The sequence below is a fragment of the Labrus mixtus genome, chromosome 4, assembly GCF_963584025.1.
Source record: "Labrus mixtus chromosome 4, fLabMix1.1, whole genome shotgun sequence".
In the NCBI taxonomy this organism is placed as follows: domain Eukaryota; kingdom Metazoa; phylum Chordata; class Actinopteri; order Labriformes; family Labridae; genus Labrus; species Labrus mixtus.
Window position 1 is genome coordinate 23,510,398 of NC_083615.1, and position 19,234 is coordinate 23,529,631.

Below are 19,234 nucleotides of genomic sequence, written 5' to 3' on the forward strand. Positions count from 1 at the left end.
TGACTCGCAGTTCAAATATTTATTTTGCTTAAGCATAAAGCTTCTCTGACTGACGTAGGGTCAGTGTTATTAAAAATGATTAGTTTGACTGTTTTGGCTTAAGTGTCTTGACCTCATTTCTGGTTCAGTGGTTTATGCTAGTAGTGCACATTGTCTATTTAAAACTTATTTTTGATGCCTTGGATAACAATAACAGATTATGTTTTGAAGCAGTGGTTTTTAATTGTCACATTTCTGCTGATGATAATGTCTTGTGTCTAAAAGATCCTGTTTACCACCTGCTACTTCCTTATTTATTATACTTTCTAGCAATAATTTGTGCCCCAGTACATTAAAAATTACATGATGTTAAGGCTGATGATGTTGATCTTTGAAAAATACTGCAGCAGCCGAGTTAAAAATGCACTATGAGCACATTAAAGGACTAATGTCTGAACATTGTGCCCGTGTATGCATGGCTCCACCCTCTCCTTTTAACCATTTCAATAACAAGTGTTCTGTCTGCTATATTATGATGTTGCAGTGTTCCTTGCTGAGATACTTACTGTGGTAGCCTATTGGTGTAAATCTAGGTCATATGGCCTTCCATTAGTCTTGTCGTCACTGAAGACTGGGGTTAACAGGGTTGGGGGTGCTGAAGGGAGCACAGATGGAAAGATGCAGAGAGTGTCTGGACTTAATCGCTGCCATCATATTAGCAACAGCTGGCTTCATGCTGGCTGTAACACTCTCACACATAAGCTTAGTGTATACAGCAGTAAGCACATATAGGCACACACACACACACACCCATACAAAGATACAAGATGGAGGTTCCCTTTGAGGTGGAATACAGTTGTTTTTTTTAATATGACATAAATGGTATATCTTTGGCCACCATTAAACTTTTTTTTATTATCATTATTATTATTATTGTTATTAACATTTGTATCATATGTTATTTTGTAACTAACTGTCATACATAAGGTTAAACATGTTGGGTAGGTGTTTACCACTTTGTTTATTGTTTTGATTAGGTATAAAGGTATACAAATGTTCAGTACATCAGACAGAAAGTGTGTCATCGTGTGTTCTGTGGCCTCAGCACTTTAAAAACCTCAAACTCATGATGAAAAAAAATCTTGTTCTAGAACTTGTTGAATTATTAATATGCATAATATTATCCTATATAGCTCCTGGCAGTGCTGCAACGAATGACAGTATGTTGGCTTAAGATTTGTAACAGAACCTTCTCAAGCATTGTGTATTACAGATTACTTTAATCCATCCCTATTGTTGCAGACCGCAGGCACAAAGGGGGTGGGGGGGGGGGGTCCTCACTAAAATAAATGTCTCACAATAAATAGGTCAATGCAACATGACATGATTTATCTCTCATCCTCTTCTGAAGAAACTGTCAAGCTTCCTCAAACTGTCTATACGTCTGTTATTTGCTCATTTTAGCTAGCTAGTGACAAATCAATCATAGCTCAAATGCAAAATGGATTTGTCTGGTCTGAACTGACCTTTTGCTGTGTCAGGCTGAAGGCCTCTTCAATAGGCTTTGTGAGTGTGTGTGTATATGTGTGTACAGCTGCAGGGAGTTGGGGGAATGGCAGCAGGGACAGGGGGTGAAGGGCCAGCATGAGTGCTAAATCAGGGAACTTAAACGCCATTTGACATTTTCCGCTGTAAATAGCAAAAGTGTTGACATACCGGGTGAAGCTGTACGATTACTGGGCATTGTCTGACCCTATATAAACATTATTTACAGTCTGAACATAACTGGGAAGAAGAGATACCTTGTCACTGTTGATATAAAATAGTGCTTGATACACAGACTCAGTCTGTTTACACGGATTAGTCTCGGTGGGTAAATCTCACTGGTTGATTTCTGTTGTTTAAGATAATCAGCCAGAAAGTGTTTAAACCCACATCTTTCTGTCAGTTCCGCTATGAAACCGTGATTTTGATTGTAGTAAAAAAAATGTACTGATAACCATGACACACCTATAGTAGCTCCCAAAGGGCGCATCACGACTGCTGATTGGATCATACTTGGGGAAGCTGTTTCCAGATTCAGTTCTTAAAAGAGGAAATAGTGTGAATGCAGTGCTTCCCCTACCATTATATTAGGGGGGTGGCCCGCCCCCCTAATATAATGGTAGGGGAAGGTCCTTGAAGGTCAAGTAAAAAAAAAAATTGAGGCTTTTTGTGCCTTTATTGTAGAGATAGGATAGTTGATGGAGTCGGAAATCAGGGAAAGAAGTCATTTAGGATACCTTTCCGATAGAAAAGGACAGCTGTCATTAAAAGTAACGCATGAACAGCAAGATTCCTTCAAGTGTTTGTGTCGGCGTGTGTCCCCCCCCCCAAAGCTGTAAACCTAGGGGAAACACTGGAATGACAGAGCTACTTCAAAAACCCTGCATGATACCATGTTATGTATCCTTCTGTTCCAGTGTGCAAAGTATTTGTATATTTGTGCACTCAGTGACATGAGTAAACTGCCTCTCTCCTAGATTCAGTGTTTTGAACAGAATTTAGGCAGTCCATTTGTATAATGTAAAACAGTTAGTAAATGATGACCTCTGCATATACTGTAGGATATATGTGGTAAAGATGTGTGTCCCTGAGGGAGGCAGAGATTTATCCCAGCTAAATCAGTCAAGCATACAGTTTGTATTTTACTTAATAAAGGTAAAAACATGTCAGAATGAACTCCCTCTGTTTTCCTTCCAGTTGGTGTAATGATTACTAAAAACAAGCATGCCCCACGTGACAGCAAGACGAGTGCCTTCACCCCAACAAGGTAACTGTGGGTCAGATGTTTTGTTGATGTTGTAGCTGCCCCTCTTCTCATAGTTTAAGGTTAATGTATAACGCAGGAATGTGTGTTATTGACTGGCCTTACTGTTATCTTCTCCACAAGAAGTTCCTATCACTGGTAAATATTAGCCTAACGCCTGTGTAGTATGACTGTGGTAGATGAAGTTCTTGAAAACCTAGCCTTGCATAGTATAGGTGCTGTGTATATTGAGTTGTGTGAGTTGTGCATGTTGTGTTTCTTGTTGTAGTAGGTCAGTAAAAGGGTAGGAAACTGCATAGAGCAAGCAATTTGTGCTCTGTCTCACCTCGGGTTCTCATGGATAGATTTATCTTGCATGTCTCCCTTAAGAAATTATAAACTGATACAAATCTAATTCCAATTTCACTAATTTAAACTAGAATGAAAGTCATTGTATTTCTGTTTCTCTTAGTCAGGTCACACAAGCTAGAGTGTCATAAACGAATGAAGTCCAGTAATGTCCCCCCTCATAGATGCAGCTTCTCAGTTACATGCATTGTTTCTACTCTTTGATAACGTCAAACACTGGACTCCTGAATCTAAATCTAGAGACAAAGCAGTGAAATTGTTTCTTTATATGTGGACATAAAACACTTCCGTGTGCTTTTATTAATTCATAATTTTGCTATTTTGTACTAGACTTTCAGTTGGATTATCAGTATAGCCTGAGTTGTGGTAGGCTACTAAAGAAGAAGATAAATAACATACAAAAGCAGTCCTGGTGAAACTACCTGTTCAGTGGTTCTACATTAATGTAAAGGCCTGCATCAACAATAAGCAGCAGGAGAAAAGAACCCATTCACTGTTTATGCCTCTCTTTCACAAAGTGATGTCTTTTTTACAACAAGGGCCTTCAACAACTGGGATCTAGCTGAAGAAAGAGAAACTAAGAAGTAAAAAGTATAAACTTTTGGGATGTAAAACACAAGCTGCAAGAAGTAGAATCCTCCTCTGAGCATATTTATACTTTACATAACATAAATGATCATCTCACATCACATTCCTTATTTAACTCTCTACTTCACGCTGTTAACAACAGAAACCATGACATTTCATTTGTACAGGAACATTCTGATTTTGATTTGCAAGCTAAGTTAAAAAGATATTTAATATATATTGCAAAACCTTGAAATTGCAAACAGAGCGCTTAAATTGATTTGGTTCTTTATCAAGTGAACATGGTTTAAGATGACACTTTAGAGTGTCAAAAACTGGGACAGTAACATCATTCTTAACTTTCTGAAAATGATCACCTCATTTTGCGTTGTACCTCACAGATAGCTATTTTATATTGGTGTGAACTTAAACGATTGATCACCTCATTCCTAAATCAGACTGTCAAATGTGTGTTTGTGATTACTGCATAATGAATGAATCCTGCTTCACTGTTTGCCGAGAGTGGCTGGTCAACACAAGCTTCTTCTTCTTCTTCTCTTGGTGCTATATCATGGCCATGTGTCATTCTCCTTTCAGTCTGCAGCAACAAGGCACACACAGTCACGTATGCATATCCACACACTCATTTTCAACACTTACGTCATCCACTTAGAAACACTACTGGAATGGCCTTCCTCTATGCTCAACTGACAGGCCCACACGCAGCACATTAAGTATGTGTGGATTCTACACCCAATGCTTAGTCTAGACTGCGTAATATGCTCATAGTCTTCCTCCCAACCAATCCTGCCCTGCAGCTGTGAGAACCAGCTGTGATTGGTTTGTCCTGTCAGTCAGCATGTCTGCTCACATCTTGACCCGCCCCAGGGCCCTGCACTGTAAATGGTATTAATTCTCGGCATGCATTTGTCCCAGCACACTTTAGCAGCTCATTGTGTTCAGTGTTATGCAATGCTGAAGCATCATGCCCTTTCCATGCAGCATGCACCTAACTCAGGGTTTCAGTACTGTTGTACACATGCACACATGTAATGCAGCAGTGGAATGTTATTTAAAGAGCTGCTCCATAAGGACGAATAAGGCTCCTTCTCGGGAGGAATGAATATACCTTTTCACTCTCATATCTCAGCTGCTCAAAGCTGCCTGTTTGAAAGGACAAAGGAGCAGAGGGCAGGAGGGAGACTTGCACCAAAAGATCAGGAATGAAAAAGAAGAGTGAGGAGGTTGAAGGGATGAGTCACAGAGGCAGGGACGAAAAAGGATGGAATCAGGGAGTGGTGTGATGAGTATACGGATGTGAGTGTATTTGTAATATGTGCATATATATAGGAGGGTACGGTTTGTTAACTGCCAAGACTCCTCGAGCACTACATGTGCTGTTCAAACTCTATCTATTTTAGATATTGTCAATCCACCTCTGTCACTTCCTAGAATGACATGTTGACACAGTTCACTTCCCTCATGCCCCAGTTGAATTATGTGGGAGAGTTATAAGGATGAATCAGACTGTGAAAACACTCTATGAATGAATTTTATGTAACACGCTGTTCTTGGAGGTTGTAATGAAGGGCTTGTAGGCGAGACTGCTCCGTAGGCTGGGAGTCAGAGGGTCTTCTTGTCTACTGTATGTGTTCGTGCACTGAAGGGATATGAATGGGATTATACTGATCTGAGCATAGCACCGTGTGGTCGTCCAGACAGACCCAGGTGGTAACAGCTACGCTCCATTTACCTCAGTGTTATACAGTCAGCTCTAATTTGCTATGATCCGTTCAACAAGCACAACGATCCTTCTGGTAACAGCAGTGACCTTAGGCAGTTCTTAATAACATGCTATTAATAGTTTGGTACTTGTCAATACTTACAGAGCTCAGTGGAGGAAAAAACAATGTAAGAGGGAGGAGAAAACAGGCACAGTGAGACAGAAGTGCTGCATTGTGTCTCCCTCTAAAAAGAAGAAAAACATGTCGTTCAAGAAAAGCACACAGATTCACAGGAGATACAAGGTCTTGTCACAGTTGTGTTCCTATACTTGCAGATTTGCACATTCTGTGTGTTATATGTCGTATTGTTGTGGTCTGCTTGCTTCCGTCTTATTTATGCAGGCATTGTGGGCTTAAAATATAACTAATTCCATCACAGCTGGAAATAAACAATAGCACAATGACAACTTGAGGCTGCAGAGAAACAGCTTTATCCCGCACAAATCTGCAATAGCTACATTTGTCCCTGGTGGTGTGCTGAGATGTGCATCTCATTAGTAGTTTGCATCACTGTGAATATCATAGGAATGACTAAAAAAAGAACCTGAAGCAACATTAATACAGGCAGACTGGGAGGATGGAGGAGTCGTGCTAATGGTGGTGTGGGTGATATGGACAGTGGGTCTCAGTGGGCAGAGTGACTGAATTGGTTGGAGTCACACATAAACTGACAATGTGCAGTCTGAACTGCTTGACACTGCCATGCACAGTTCTATAATATGTGAACAGGCTCACACGTCCAGGACAGTTAGTCTTTGTTGGTGTTAGCAGGGAAAAGATGGAGGTCCAGACAGACAGATAGATCTACTCTGAGAGGGAAGGAGGATTGAGAGTCAGTAACAACTAGAAACTGTAAGCAAATAACTGTAAGTAAATAAGCAAATCCATTTATGAAGAATTCTTTTCATCTGTTTCAATGAGAATAATATTTTTTTCTATTTCTCTTTTTCCTCCCTTCTTTCCAAATCTCCCCTCCTCTTCTCTCCTCCCTCTCCACTCCCTCCCCCTGCAGAGGACGAGCAGGTTGTCACAATGAAGGAGGAAAATCTGTTCCAGCGGAGGTTTTCTCTCTGCCCGAATGCCACCTCCCCTCCCAAAATTGACCCCCGCTCCCTCACCCGGAACCTGTCTTATGGAGGAGACAATGACCTCTACAACCTCAGCCCAGGTAAAAGGCTGGTCAAAACGGACAAATGAAAGTTATAAATGACATGATGTTGTATTTTAATGACGTGTGCCATTGGATTCCAGTCACTGATATGATGGCATACTGACATACAAGCTGCTGCTTAAAGGCTGCGTTTGGAGCTTCCATGCTTTAATTGTTTGTCATCAGGTTTATCCACAGAGTACATTTGTATGTGACTTAAGTGTTGTGGGTTTCCACCAGGCAGTGACACAGACAGGAACAGCCTCTCCATGCTGAGTAATGAACTTAGTCCTGCCCAATCACCAGGCAGCAAGGTAAGAACACGGCTCCTGATAGGGCAGCTCTTCAACTATTCACTGTGACCTCCTATTTAAATGATCAGACCGGAGAATGATTATAACCTCTTGTGTTGTAATTTTTTTCTGGAAAATAACCCCCTTTATAATAAATGACGTGATGAAAAGCTGTGGAAAGCTGGGCCATGGTGGAAACTGTGCATCAGTGACACACACCTTTTATTCAATAACCCAGATGTGCATTGTCCTGATTCTGCCTATCTTGCCTCTGTTATATGAGTCCCAAAAATCTCCCCCATTTCCAATCGATAGGTATTAGAAGTGGTCAAATACTGTTTCCAACGGCAACTGGATAATCTCATCTTGTCTTGTCTCCTCTGTGCTCTTGCTTTGCCTTACGCTGCAATAATGCCTATTAAAATGGGAAATCATTTGCAGGCGCAGCTGCTTCTTTGGCCCTTTGTCCTTCCCTACATCCTGAAAGGGGACAATAGGACACAAAGCACAGTCTTAAACAAGCATGTTGTCATTCATACAAGGTTGAAATAATGTGTTAAGCTTTAAGAGAATAGACAAGACTAATACTAATTCATTTTATTAATAAAATTTTGTTGTTGTTGTTTTAGCTCAGTTCGTACCAACTAGTGGCTAAGTAATAACATGTAACAGTGAAACAACATAATCAAGCACCGAGACTGTCTAATCAAGGAGGTTGGTGGGTTTGTGGTCACAACACCACACCTGAAGGTCTGTCAGGTTACCCTGGGGAACAATGTAATAATGTAGTGTCCAAAATACAAGCAAGACCTGTTAGTTAACTGTCCTAATGCTACATTACATTGCTTTTGTGATTGCTCTTCATAGATAATTTGTCAATTTTGATGAAAGAGAAGTATTTTTCTGTATCTTCTATATGAGTTGTAACAGTGTCTGTCTTGAGTTAACTCTCCTCCCCTTATCCCTGGATGACTCTCTCCTGCCCCCCCCCCCCCCCCCTCCCTCCCTCCCGCCTCCAGTCGGAGTCCAGGATGTTTAATGGTGTTGAGAAGGACTGCCCCTCCCCAACAGAGAAGCTAGCCAGGAAGGAATCTCTTAAGGTACACACACACACTCCTGGCATGGGAAGGATTTACTAAATAGTGAGCATTACTTTGGAGTTGAATGCTGTCCTTTTGCTTTTCGGTATCTCTGTCATCGTAAGCTCTGTGCGTTTTTAAATGTGTTCCATTTTGTGTTTCTATGTCATCGACACTGAATCTTGTTAGTGATAGTAAAAGACAGCGGTGTGCCAACATGACTGTAAGCGTTTGTTTTACTCTGCTTCCACCTAGTGTTGGTCCTCTTAGATCAGCTATCTGACCTGTTAGTGATGACTCATTCATGTGTTGTTGTTTCAGGTCCAAAAGCAAAATTACAGACAAGAGAAGAAACGTGCAGCCAGAGAACTGTTCACTGCACTGAAGGACCCCAGTGTTGTCATCATGTCCAACTGGCTAAAAGTATGAAAAGAAAGATTTACTACATTGACGACGGCATATTGATGAAGATATTCTGACTTTAATAATTTTATATTGGCATCCCAGTTATAATTTGAAAACTTGTTTTTACAAATAATCTCCAATAATGAAACAAGTCTACACTGTGTGCATGTGGTTAGTTTGCACGCCCCATATAAAGAGGCTACAGTCCTAAAAAAAATCAAATCAAATGATAAACTTTCAAGTGCTACCATGATGTTTTGATACTATTTTATCTCATCCCTCTTCCTTCTGTAGATCCGTGGCTCTTTAAAGAGTTGGACCAAGCTGTGGTGTGCCCTGAAGCCTGGAGTTCTTTTGATCTATAAGACTCCTAAAACAGACCACTGGGTGGGCACCATCCTTCTCAGTGCATGCAAGCTGATTGAAAGACCGTCAAAGAAGGACGGCTTCTGCTTCAAGCTCTACCACCCGCTGGACAAATCCATCTGGGCTGTCAAGGTCAGAAATGTTTGCAGGCTTACTGGCTCCTAAAAAAACAGTATTAACAAAAGATCCAGAATTGTTCAGAGATAATACTGAGAAGGTCTAAATATTATTTACTCAGTACTATAATAGATTAAATAATAGATACAGTAACATGTTAATAACAGTAAGAACTGCTTTAGTTTAAAACACGTGTCAAACTCAAGGCCCGCAGGTCGAACAGTTTTATCTGGCCTGCAAGATTATACCATTTTTCTATCATAACTGGAACTCTGGTATATAGCACACACACACTGATACTACAAATACCAGAATGCACGGCAACTGCCAGCGCAAACAATGACAAACTGGTCCCCGCCACTGTGTTCTCAACTGCACACTGTGCAGTTAAATTGAGCACACGTGACACTTACAGTAAGTGATTTTCTGACTTGTCGCTCAGAAACTTTGATTTGAAATGCTAAAAAATGTGTTTGCAGTTTACATGCAAAGAGCCCCTGTACACATCCAAATTGAGCTGATGTAACTCTGATGTAATGCCACCCTCAAGAAGTCTGTGTGGCTGCACAGATCCCACACTTCATATCTGAAATAATGCCCCAACTCCGCCTACAATCTGCTCGAACACTTTGCATGTTTAGAAGCACATGTATGTGTGAACTACTTTACTCTGATGAAGGTAAGCAGAACCTCACACAGGTGTCTCTCAATAAAGCACACACTTTATCCTGACAGTTTTCACTTCTTAACATCTTTTCTTGCAGCCAAGATTAGATACCAAACATTTGGCTTTGCTTAAATACATGTTTTATTTTCACTTTTTCTTGTTATCACAAAGTAGTGTTTGTGGTAGAAATATTTGCACATTTTCAAAAGATTAAGTTTTAGATTGCCTGTTTTAAAACTGGACTGGCTGGAGGGAGACAGAAAAAATTATAAGAAGCCAATGTGTCTTTATTAAAACTGCATATGATATGATAAATCCACTAGCAGTCTATTCAGTGTTTAGTCATATTGATTTTGACAAAAAATTTGTCTGGCCCCCAATAAGGTCTCATTTTACACACCCCCCTCTGCTTAATATGAATTTGACACTCTGGTTTTATAGCAACAATCAATACAAACACTGAAATGCCCCTGTAGCTGTGGTTGTAAATTGTAACTTTAGTGCCTTCTTTCAATTAATTATCCTGTGTAGATCCATGATTTTCCTCCATTATGTTCACAGCCTTTGAGGGAGCCATTTGTTTCTGTTGGTACAACATGATTTAAGTGGCATGAAGCGTGACTCACTGTGTTATCCATATGCTCAGGGTCCCAAAGGAGAGAATGTTGGCTCCATCACGCAGCCTTTACCAAGCAACTACCTGATCTTCAGAGCAGCATCTGAGTCTGACGGTGAGGATTAAGTGTGCTTGTTTCAGTTACAAGCTTGTGCCTTTAATGAATTATAAGATCGTTCCTTCCCTTCTCTAAAAATGGGTCTGTCTCTCCAGGTCGGTGCTGGATGGATGCCCTGGAGCTGGCTCTCAGCTGCTCCAGTCTGTACAAGCTGACAGCTAAAGCAGGGAGAGAGGCAGATATCAGCACGACTTCAGAGTCGTCCCATATACTCCACCTGCTGCAGTCAACTGCACTCACTGAATCTGAGCTCTTACAGTAAGTGTTTCACTCATGTATCTGTCTACAAGGAGCCTCTCAGATATCAATTATCTCTACCTAATTTTTACCAGCGTTTGTTAATTTATACTCAATGTCTTCCTGCCAATTCCCTCAAAAAGCTGTTGGCATTTATACCAAACACAATATGTTGTATTGTTTATGCAGAAGTCATAAAATCCCAGATGGTAGACCTAAGAAAACTGTATAGAACAGAAATACAGCCTAAAAGCATTCAATTCCAAAGTATACTTCTATTACATCCTGTCCTAACAGGCTCATCAGCTGGGTTCAATAGTTTTCTATGAGAGTGTTGTAACAGCCTGCGAACGACACAGCACCAAGCAGTGTGATGGAACGCCACAGTTTTTACCTCGATGTCTCCTTACTGTCACTTGCGTATCATGGATAAGGAAGAAGGGGTCTCTACAAGGCTCTGACATTCGCTTTTCTCACTCAACAGAGCTGTTACGAGCTACACCCGCTAAAGACACTGAAGTGAATCCTCCTAACACATTATCATAACAGAGCGTTTTAGCTTGTTTAACAAAGTGGGGATAGTGGTGCATGTATCCATATCAGCGTTAAAATGTTGTACTTCGACTTGTGTCGACACCAGAGATTTTTTTTTTAAATGATTAAATATTTGACATAAACCAACCAGCCTCAAATGTAGCAATTCCACGTAGCTGGCTCCAATTAGAAGAAAAACTAATTTTTGTAAATTCTTATCACCACAAATACAGGGAAAGTATTAAAAATAATGATCCTGCAATTATTTTTCATATCAAATCTTTGAAAGTAACATTCACTCATTTTGTACCCATAACCAATATCATCCTTCATCCTCAAAATAAATAAAAAACAACTTTCATCCTGTAAGTCTCTGTTGCACAACTGTCACAGACTGTGTCTGATCCTGCAGGAGGATGGCACTGAAGTCACTCTGCCTCTTGTAGCTTCTTAATAATCCCTCAAAACCGATGTCCTCGCCCGCACAGGGATTTCAAATTCACCTTGATGGTGATAAAATTAGTCTGTTTTGCTTTGCTATTTTTGTAAAGCTAAGCTTGTGATGATTATGCTGTAAGTTTGCCTGCCTGCATGTATATACTATATATTGTGTACATGGGAAAGAGTGTGTGTGTGAGATGCACAGAAAGGTGTGTGTGTGTATTTCATAGACATGTATAAATATATGGGAGCAGAATGACTCTTTTCTCGTGTGCATCATCATATTTTCATTTAAACATTTGAGCAAAAAAAAACAAATAAAAACAAGAACTGATTGTCATGTTTGCTCTATTGATTGTATAAAGCACCTACATTATATAGTTTTCTATTAGGTCTGAAAAGCCTTTGAGAAAAGAGTCAAGGGGTGCAAGTTAAGCTCATTCAGTAGAGCAGACCCATCACATACAGAGGCCTTAGTCCTCAACACATCTGCCCCAGGTTTATTTCCAACCATCAGCTTTTTGCTGCATCTCTCCACCTACTTCCTGTCTATCTTTATCAATCTTTACGGGTGCTACATTATGATATAGATACCATATAGATTCTTAAATAGCAGCCTGATCTTTGACAATCCTGATGTGGAAATGTAGTAGGTATCATTGCATCAAATGTTTTAATCAGTCGAGATGAAATGAATATGATCAAGAGATTCAAAGGAGAAACACAGTGTATGTCTGTGTGTGTGTGCGCCGGGCTCCAGTTGGGCAAACCATTAACTTTTGTGAAACAAGAAAACTGTAAAACTATCAGCAACACAAAGATTTAAAAAACAAGAATCACTATAGTCAGGATGTGATTGTTGTTTCTTCAAGTTGATTTATTTTGAGTTCTCTCCCTGTTTTGCATCTTTTATTCAATTCAATTTATTTTAACCTATTGAGCAGATATCATACATATTTAACCTCAATGTCCTTTTCAGTGCTACAAAGAACAATGTTGTATTGTTACTTTACAGAAACATTCACAAAAGGTGCAGATTCATCTTTGTCCTCCTTTACAAGCACTGGTACTTTTCCATCAGAGATATTTTCCCATTGCTTCCTGAAAGCATACATCCCTGCTCACGTACCGTTGACATCCTACAGACGACATCCCTTTCCTTCCCACTCCCCTCCTTCCCTCCCCTCCTCCATGGCTGAATAGAACCCTCCCTCGAGCCATCCCTAGCACTCCCTCCTCTTCTGCTCCTCTCCAGGCCAATCACTGCAGCCCGTATGATCACATGACTGACAGAGGAGCAGGAAGATGGAATAGAATGAGAACTATACACCGCCCAGAGAGAGACGACAGCAACCAGGCTTTCGAACATAAACAGATAACACACACACACACATTGAAACACAGACAGATACACACATGCATGCACACATTCAGGAAGCAGGCGCACTGAAGTGGAGGAAACAAAATCGTAGCTCTTAGTGACGAGAATACAAAACATTTAAGGATCTGTGTTTGGATTTGCCGGGGTCATCTGTGGTGTTTTGATTCCTGTGGAAGAGTTTGTCTCTATGCTGTTTGTCTTTAAGGTAGGAAAGCTGCTCCGGTTTCAGGGCGTGTATGGGTTAATATATAACATGACTGGTTGGTGAGTGTCTCACTGAGTGTTCGGGAATGTGACCGTTCTTGTCTGTTGAGCCCTCAGGCAATATGAAAATTGAACTCCCTTCCATTTTGTGTCACAGATAATAGCTTTTTCCTTGTTTTCTGTGACTCTAATGCCTGAACGCTTATGACACACTGCAATTAGGTTTTCCTTTTGAGTGTTTGTGTGTGATTGTTTGGATTCTCAGCAAAGCGAGATAGTGAAATACCCGTCTTATCCCTAATCATTCCTGTTTCTGTCTTCTGATGTTTCTCATTTGAATGTATTAGTGTCTGATTCAGGAACATACATTTCAACTGTCTGACTTATAAAATGGCTCTAAGATTGGAACCATGATGTTCCCTTTTAGTTATTGATTTCACCTCATTCCCCACCCCAACCCGTGCCTTCCTCTTCCCCCTCTTACAGTCTCGCTTCTCCTTTTTCTGTCCATTTTGAAGCGGAAACCTGACTGTCTTAACCATGTTTCTCTTTTTTTTTTTCTCTGAACTTTGTTCTGGTTATAAGACTGCTGACATATCTAGGTCAAGACTGCACAATTCCACATGAAGACAATGAGAAATCAGTAAAGGATCCAGTTGGAATTTGTTATCTCTCTACTCTGTTGATGAAAGAATGCACTTTGTTCTGTATCTGTTGCTCTGTATGTTAAGTAGATGCAAATACATGTATTACCTTGTATGTGTAACCTAATTATAGCCAGTAACATTCAGACCAGCTAAACAGTTGGAAATGAGGGAGCTGAGAATGCAAATACATGCAGATGTTTCAGGTCAGCCAGGATTTAAAAGTGGATAGTCTAATGCTCAGAGATTGAGCAGGGATATACAAGAGACCGATCTGAACACATTTCACGTCTGTTTAGACGCATGGAGACATTTTCTGTGCTTCTTAAAGGTCTACATCATTAATCATTTTGGTTTTAAAACCACTCACTCAAGACTCAATCATTAAATCTCTGGCAGCAGTTACTTACATTTATGTAAGTTGTTTGTAATATCACGAGTCATTACCCTCCTTCTATTGCCTAATTATGCTCATTAAAAGTTGCTTGAGTTTCCACACTCAGTTGAATATTTCATGGTAATGTCTTTCTGATGATGTGAGAGCAACTAATGACACCACTTTAGATCTATAAGTTATATGGATTATTCCTCTACCTTTTTTTTGTTGCTTTTTTACCAAACTTCCTGAATAAGTATGTCGGAGCTTAACCAACAGCTGGAGTAGAAGTAAGTAGAGTTTTATATTAAGTTTGCCAGATGTAACCCTGCTGTTCTTGTTTCCTGTGGTTCTATCAGGTTAAATGACACTGTGCTGCTGGGCAATCACCACATGGAGCATGATGGCTTTTCTGACAAATCTGAGCGGGAGGCTCATGACGACTGGGACACTCCGGCCAATGAGAACGGTGGTAGGCTGACAGAGGAGAGCGACATGGACCAATCAGACGAATTGTCCCCCGGCCCGCAGGCCACAGCCTATGTGGAGCAGAGCACAGAGGAGATGGCTGAGGTAAAATAAAAACAAATACATCTTTATGTTGAACTTTGAAGTATTTTGTTGTAACCTGTTCTAAAGCAGTTTCTTGCTTGTGTTTTGGGTAGCTCTTATTGTGCTCCACAGTTGTCTTAACCCTAAGACCAGTGACCCCAAAATTATGAAAATGAAGCCTCACTCATGTTCACAAGTGTCTGTGTTCAGGCTGGGGAGGCGTCCCAGGTGGAGACAGTATCAGAGGAGCATAAGGGTCTCATATGGACCCTGCTGAAGCAGCTGCGGCCGGGCATGGACCTGTCTAAGGTGGTGCTGCCCACCTTCATCCTGGAGCCTCGCTCTTTCCTGGACAAGCTTTCTGACTACTACTACCACGCTGATCTGCTGTCACAGTCAGTAACTCGAAGTCCCTATATTGTGTGTTCATATGACAGTGTGCACTCTAAGATGTTTCCCAGCCAAACACTGAAATCATCTGCCTGTGTTGCTTGCCATAACTCTGTCTCTCTATCCTGCCACAGAGCTGCTCTGGAGGAGAGTGCATACGGTCGGATAAAGCAGGTTTTGAGATGGTACCTTTCCGGCTTCTACAAGAAGCCCAAGGTAAGATTTCTTTACTGTTATATCAGATGTCTCATTGCGTTCACTGTTACACATGTGATTATAAGGATAAATACAGCAGGAATCAAGTAAATCCTCTGTAAATGTCTCTCTGAGTCATGACTGTATACAATGAGTGAGAAGCGTGAGTCCCACCAGCTGTACTGTTGTCAGAGCTGTGTTTACATCATGTTTACATGGACATCCCAGCCTTGCGTATGAAGCTGTTTTAATCAAGGACTAGAGAAAAGATGAATAACATACTCGCTGCTTTTTTGGATGTCACACAAGTGTTTTAGATCACGGTCATTCCGTGTCAATTTATGTGCAATATGAAGCTACGAGTTCACCAAAGTGTGCTAACATTAACCTGCTAACACAACAATGCAGGCCATAAGTGATTGCAGCTCGAGCAAACAACAATTTTGTCTGCCGCTTGCGCTTAATGGTGATTAATGATGGTGCGTTCTAATTCATAACTCCCTCATGCGAACGTGAGTGGAGAGGGGTTAGAAGAGAACGGAGGGTTCAGAAGAGTGGAGGCGTCGTCAAACAGCAGTTTGTTTGATTTAATACTGGTGCTCAAGGGCGACATCTACTGGATCAAAAAGTAGCACATCTTTCCTTTAAGACTTGTTTCTGGATAAAGACTTGAAGAAGATTATAGATGAGCAGAAGTTACACGTTTACCTCTCTTCAAACTATTGTCAACAAAGTTTTTTTATTAATAAAAACGAATAAACAATTAGGTCGACTTTCTCCCAGTTAATAGACCAGCAGTATAAAACAAATACACCAGTACTATATGATAAATCAGCTACTGTCAAGCTCTTGGATGTGGAAGATCCCTCTCAGTTATATCTTGACAAACCATCGTCAAACATGATTATCTGTGATATTATTCTTAGCTGCCTGAAAAATTACTTTGTCCTGCATCTTTCTCTGCTGTAAAAATAGCAGAGACACTTACCACACTTCTCCTCTCCTGAGTTCTTCATGTCCTCGGTGGCAGTGTTACAGCCATCATGAGCCAGCAGATAATGCTTGTAGATTAAACTGGGCTTGCTCAACACTTTTTGAGCTGACTACAACCAGGAGATTCCCAGGTGATGGATGGGTTGAAAGCTGATAACCTTTCATTATCTATAGGACTGTGTGCCTGCAATACTGAGCAGTATTTCCTGCTGAATTATTTAGTCTAGTCAGTGTTGATGTATTCCAGAGCGGTGCTTACTGTCTGTGACTTTTTCAAATCTTGCTGATGAGGCCGGTTTGGTTCAGTGGTGAGCTGCAAAGGACCCTGCACTGGGTCTTGGTTAATTCTGATCTTGTGTAACTAACACAAAACTATATCTTTCTACGTTTCTATGTTTTTCATCTCCCAGGGTCTGAAGAAGCCTTACAACCCGATCCAGGGGGAAACATTTCGTTGCTGCTGGCTTCATCCTCAAACTGACAGTTGCACTTTCTACATAGCTGAACAGGTTGAGTCAGATTCATTGCTTGAACACATAAATGCACTCGACAAGACTCATCTTGTAGGAGTCTGTTAACACACATCTGCAAACAAACAAAATGCAGTTTGTGTAAAAAATCAGCACCTGCAAAAACAGTTTGTGACAGCTTTGACTCTTTCTGCTGCTCAAATGACTCTGTCTCTTTCCTCTGCCAGGTGTCCCACCATCCGCCGGTCTCTGCCTTTTATATCTGCAATAGGAAGGATGGTTTCTCCATCAGTGGGAGCATCCTGGCCAAGTCTAAGTTCTATGGTACACATCACACCACAACATTTTGTCACAACTGAACAATCTGCTGAAAACAATGCACATGTATTGGACTCATGTTAATGGTTTGATCACATTAGTCTGTGCATGTTGAGATTATTTCCACTCTTTCTTTGAGGCAGGACAAATAGCTGTCAGCATACACTGTTTGGATATTGTTCTACAAGAAAAATAGTGTTCCTCGATAAAAGTCTTTCTATGTTACTCTGCTGCCGTAGGAAACTCTTTGTCTGCCATTCTGGATGGCAAGGCCAGGCTGCTGTTTCTGAGCAGGGACGAGGAGTACATCATCACCATGCCGTACGCCCACTGCAAAGGTAAAAGAGCCACAGTAAATGGGATGACATCATCTCTCTCTTGAAGAAACTATTGTGCTCAAGTTTTTATTATCCTTCAGTGTTTAATAATGAAAAAGATGTTAATTGCTGTTAGGTTGTTTACAATCCAGTTAGAAAATTCAAAGACAAATGTTACCTTCAGATTGTATCAAAAGGTACTGAAGCTTTGAAACAAACTTCAGATCTTAAGTCGTATTTTAACCAAAGCTGCTGCGAACGAAAGACAAGAGAGCACCATTATAATTGTACACATTGTAGTTGTGCAATTAAGACAGTGTGCTTGCAATTTTTGGTAATTAAAATTAATGATGACCCAATATTAGGTGTGTAGGACTTCTCTTATGTTGCTGTGATATCGAAATAGGTATCAAATTGTTTTGTGACAAAGTGAATGAAATAGTGCGTGAGGTCTTTTTGCCTGTATGAGATGTTTAGTATCATAAGGTCTCTGACATTCCTTGTCAATTAAAAGAGATCCCATGATGTCATATCTGGACACTGACAGACAAAAACGCATCATGTTGATTACAGCTAATAGAGGATTTTTTTCTTTTTTTTTTACTTTCTTACCTAAGTTAGCACTTCTTTTGCCCCATCAGGCTGTATGTGACATCACTCCTGTACAGGTCAAGAGGTCAGAATACCAACTCAAATTGTAATCAGCCCACTGTGACTCATTTTGAGTGGGCTCTAGTTTTTGCTGGAAGCTTCTGTAGCCGTTGTGTCTGACCTTTCAACCCTCGGCTTTGCTCCCAATTTTAAACCTCAGAAGACAAAATTAGAGACAAATGATGAGTAGAATATGTCGGACAGATTTTCTAGATATTATCTCAATGTACATGGCTCTTCGTGGCTAGTTACTGTATATGTATTTGTTTTGGTTTTAACAATCCTGTATCTTCGCCTCCTGCAGGGATCCTGTACGGCACCATGACATTAGAGCTGGGAGGAAAGGTTACCATTGAGTGTGAGAAGACAAAGTGTTTAGCAGAGCTTGAGTTCAAACTCAAGGTATATCTGTACATCATTTATGTTTGTAAAAACACAAGATTTTTTTGTACAGCTGACTTATCAGCAGTTAATGCTGTACACCCTGAGACAGCAGCAGTTTATCATAAAGATGTTCCAACTTTGACTCTGTGCGTTGCAGCCTTTCCTCGGAGGGTCCAGCTCTGTGAATCAGATCAGTGGAAAGATTTTTCTCGGAGAGGAACTGCTGGCTACTGTTGATGGACACTGGGTGAGAGCTCTAACCTTTGTCCTTGCCTCTACCTTCCTCTTAAGTTAATCTCTAAGCATCCTCCCCTGCCACTTACTTAATCAGTATTCTTCAGTTAATCAGAAATCATGATGTATACTTGCATTGTGGTCTTGCTACACCTCCTTCATCACAGAATCACTGTACTGTGATATTATGGCTACTGTGTGACTACCGTTGTGTATCATATCGTATTATTAAGAGCCTGTTGAGTCCAATCCCTGGTTGTAAACTCGTGGCAGAATTGTTAAGAGGAGGGTTTGGAAGGGAGGCTTGAAGTACACTTAGAACCCCAAAAAAAAAAAGTATGAGAAGGTTTTAACATAAAAAAACATGTAAATATTGACAAGGTGTTGGAGTGTTTCCTCACTGTGAACTGAGCTGATCCAGGGTTGCTCAATAGCATGGCGTGCCGTATTATCGTCTCCCCCCCACCCCTGTTTCTTTTTTTTTTTTCAGCAAATTTGCAAGCAATAATATCTGGACTGCAAGATTATTTTGATTGTGGCTTTTACTTATTTTGATATTTAATTAACAACGTTGTGACAACAAGTGACAGAGACAAACTCTACCGTCACAGAGCA

General features: G+C 40.6%; 1 protein-coding gene across 4 annotated transcripts in view; it reads left to right on the plus strand.

Moving 5' to 3' along the window:
- osbpl5 (oxysterol binding protein-like 5) overlaps positions 1 to 19,234 on the plus strand; it is a 50,018-nt gene that overhangs the window by 24,523 nt on the left and 6,261 nt on the right. Inside the window, exons 3-18 of one of the 4 annotated variants that reach the window (XM_061036488.1) lie at positions 2,722 to 2,791; positions 6,500 to 6,655; positions 6,878 to 6,951; positions 7,950 to 8,030; positions 8,331 to 8,432; positions 8,709 to 8,912; positions 10,211 to 10,295; positions 10,394 to 10,556; positions 14,475 to 14,688; positions 14,878 to 15,062; positions 15,192 to 15,273; positions 16,656 to 16,754; positions 16,943 to 17,039; positions 17,273 to 17,371; positions 18,306 to 18,403; positions 18,543 to 18,632. In XM_061036488.1, coding sequence (XP_060892471.1) covers positions 2,749 to 2,791; positions 6,500 to 6,655; positions 6,878 to 6,951; positions 7,950 to 8,030; positions 8,331 to 8,432; positions 8,709 to 8,912; positions 10,211 to 10,295; positions 10,394 to 10,556; positions 14,475 to 14,688; positions 14,878 to 15,062; positions 15,192 to 15,273; positions 16,656 to 16,754; positions 16,943 to 17,039; positions 17,273 to 17,371; positions 18,306 to 18,403; positions 18,543 to 18,632 — 1,872 coding nt within the window. In that variant the 5' untranslated portion in view covers positions 2,722 to 2,748. Of the gene's footprint in view, positions 1 to 2,721; positions 2,792 to 6,499; positions 6,656 to 6,877; positions 6,952 to 7,949; positions 8,031 to 8,330; positions 8,433 to 8,708; positions 8,913 to 10,210; positions 10,296 to 10,393; positions 10,557 to 14,474; positions 14,689 to 14,877; positions 15,063 to 15,191; positions 15,274 to 16,655; positions 16,755 to 16,942; positions 17,040 to 17,272; positions 17,372 to 18,305; positions 18,404 to 18,542; positions 18,633 to 19,234 lie in introns of those variants that run through there. The other 3 variants (XM_061036489.1, XM_061036490.1, XM_061036491.1) reach the window with 3 other exon arrangements.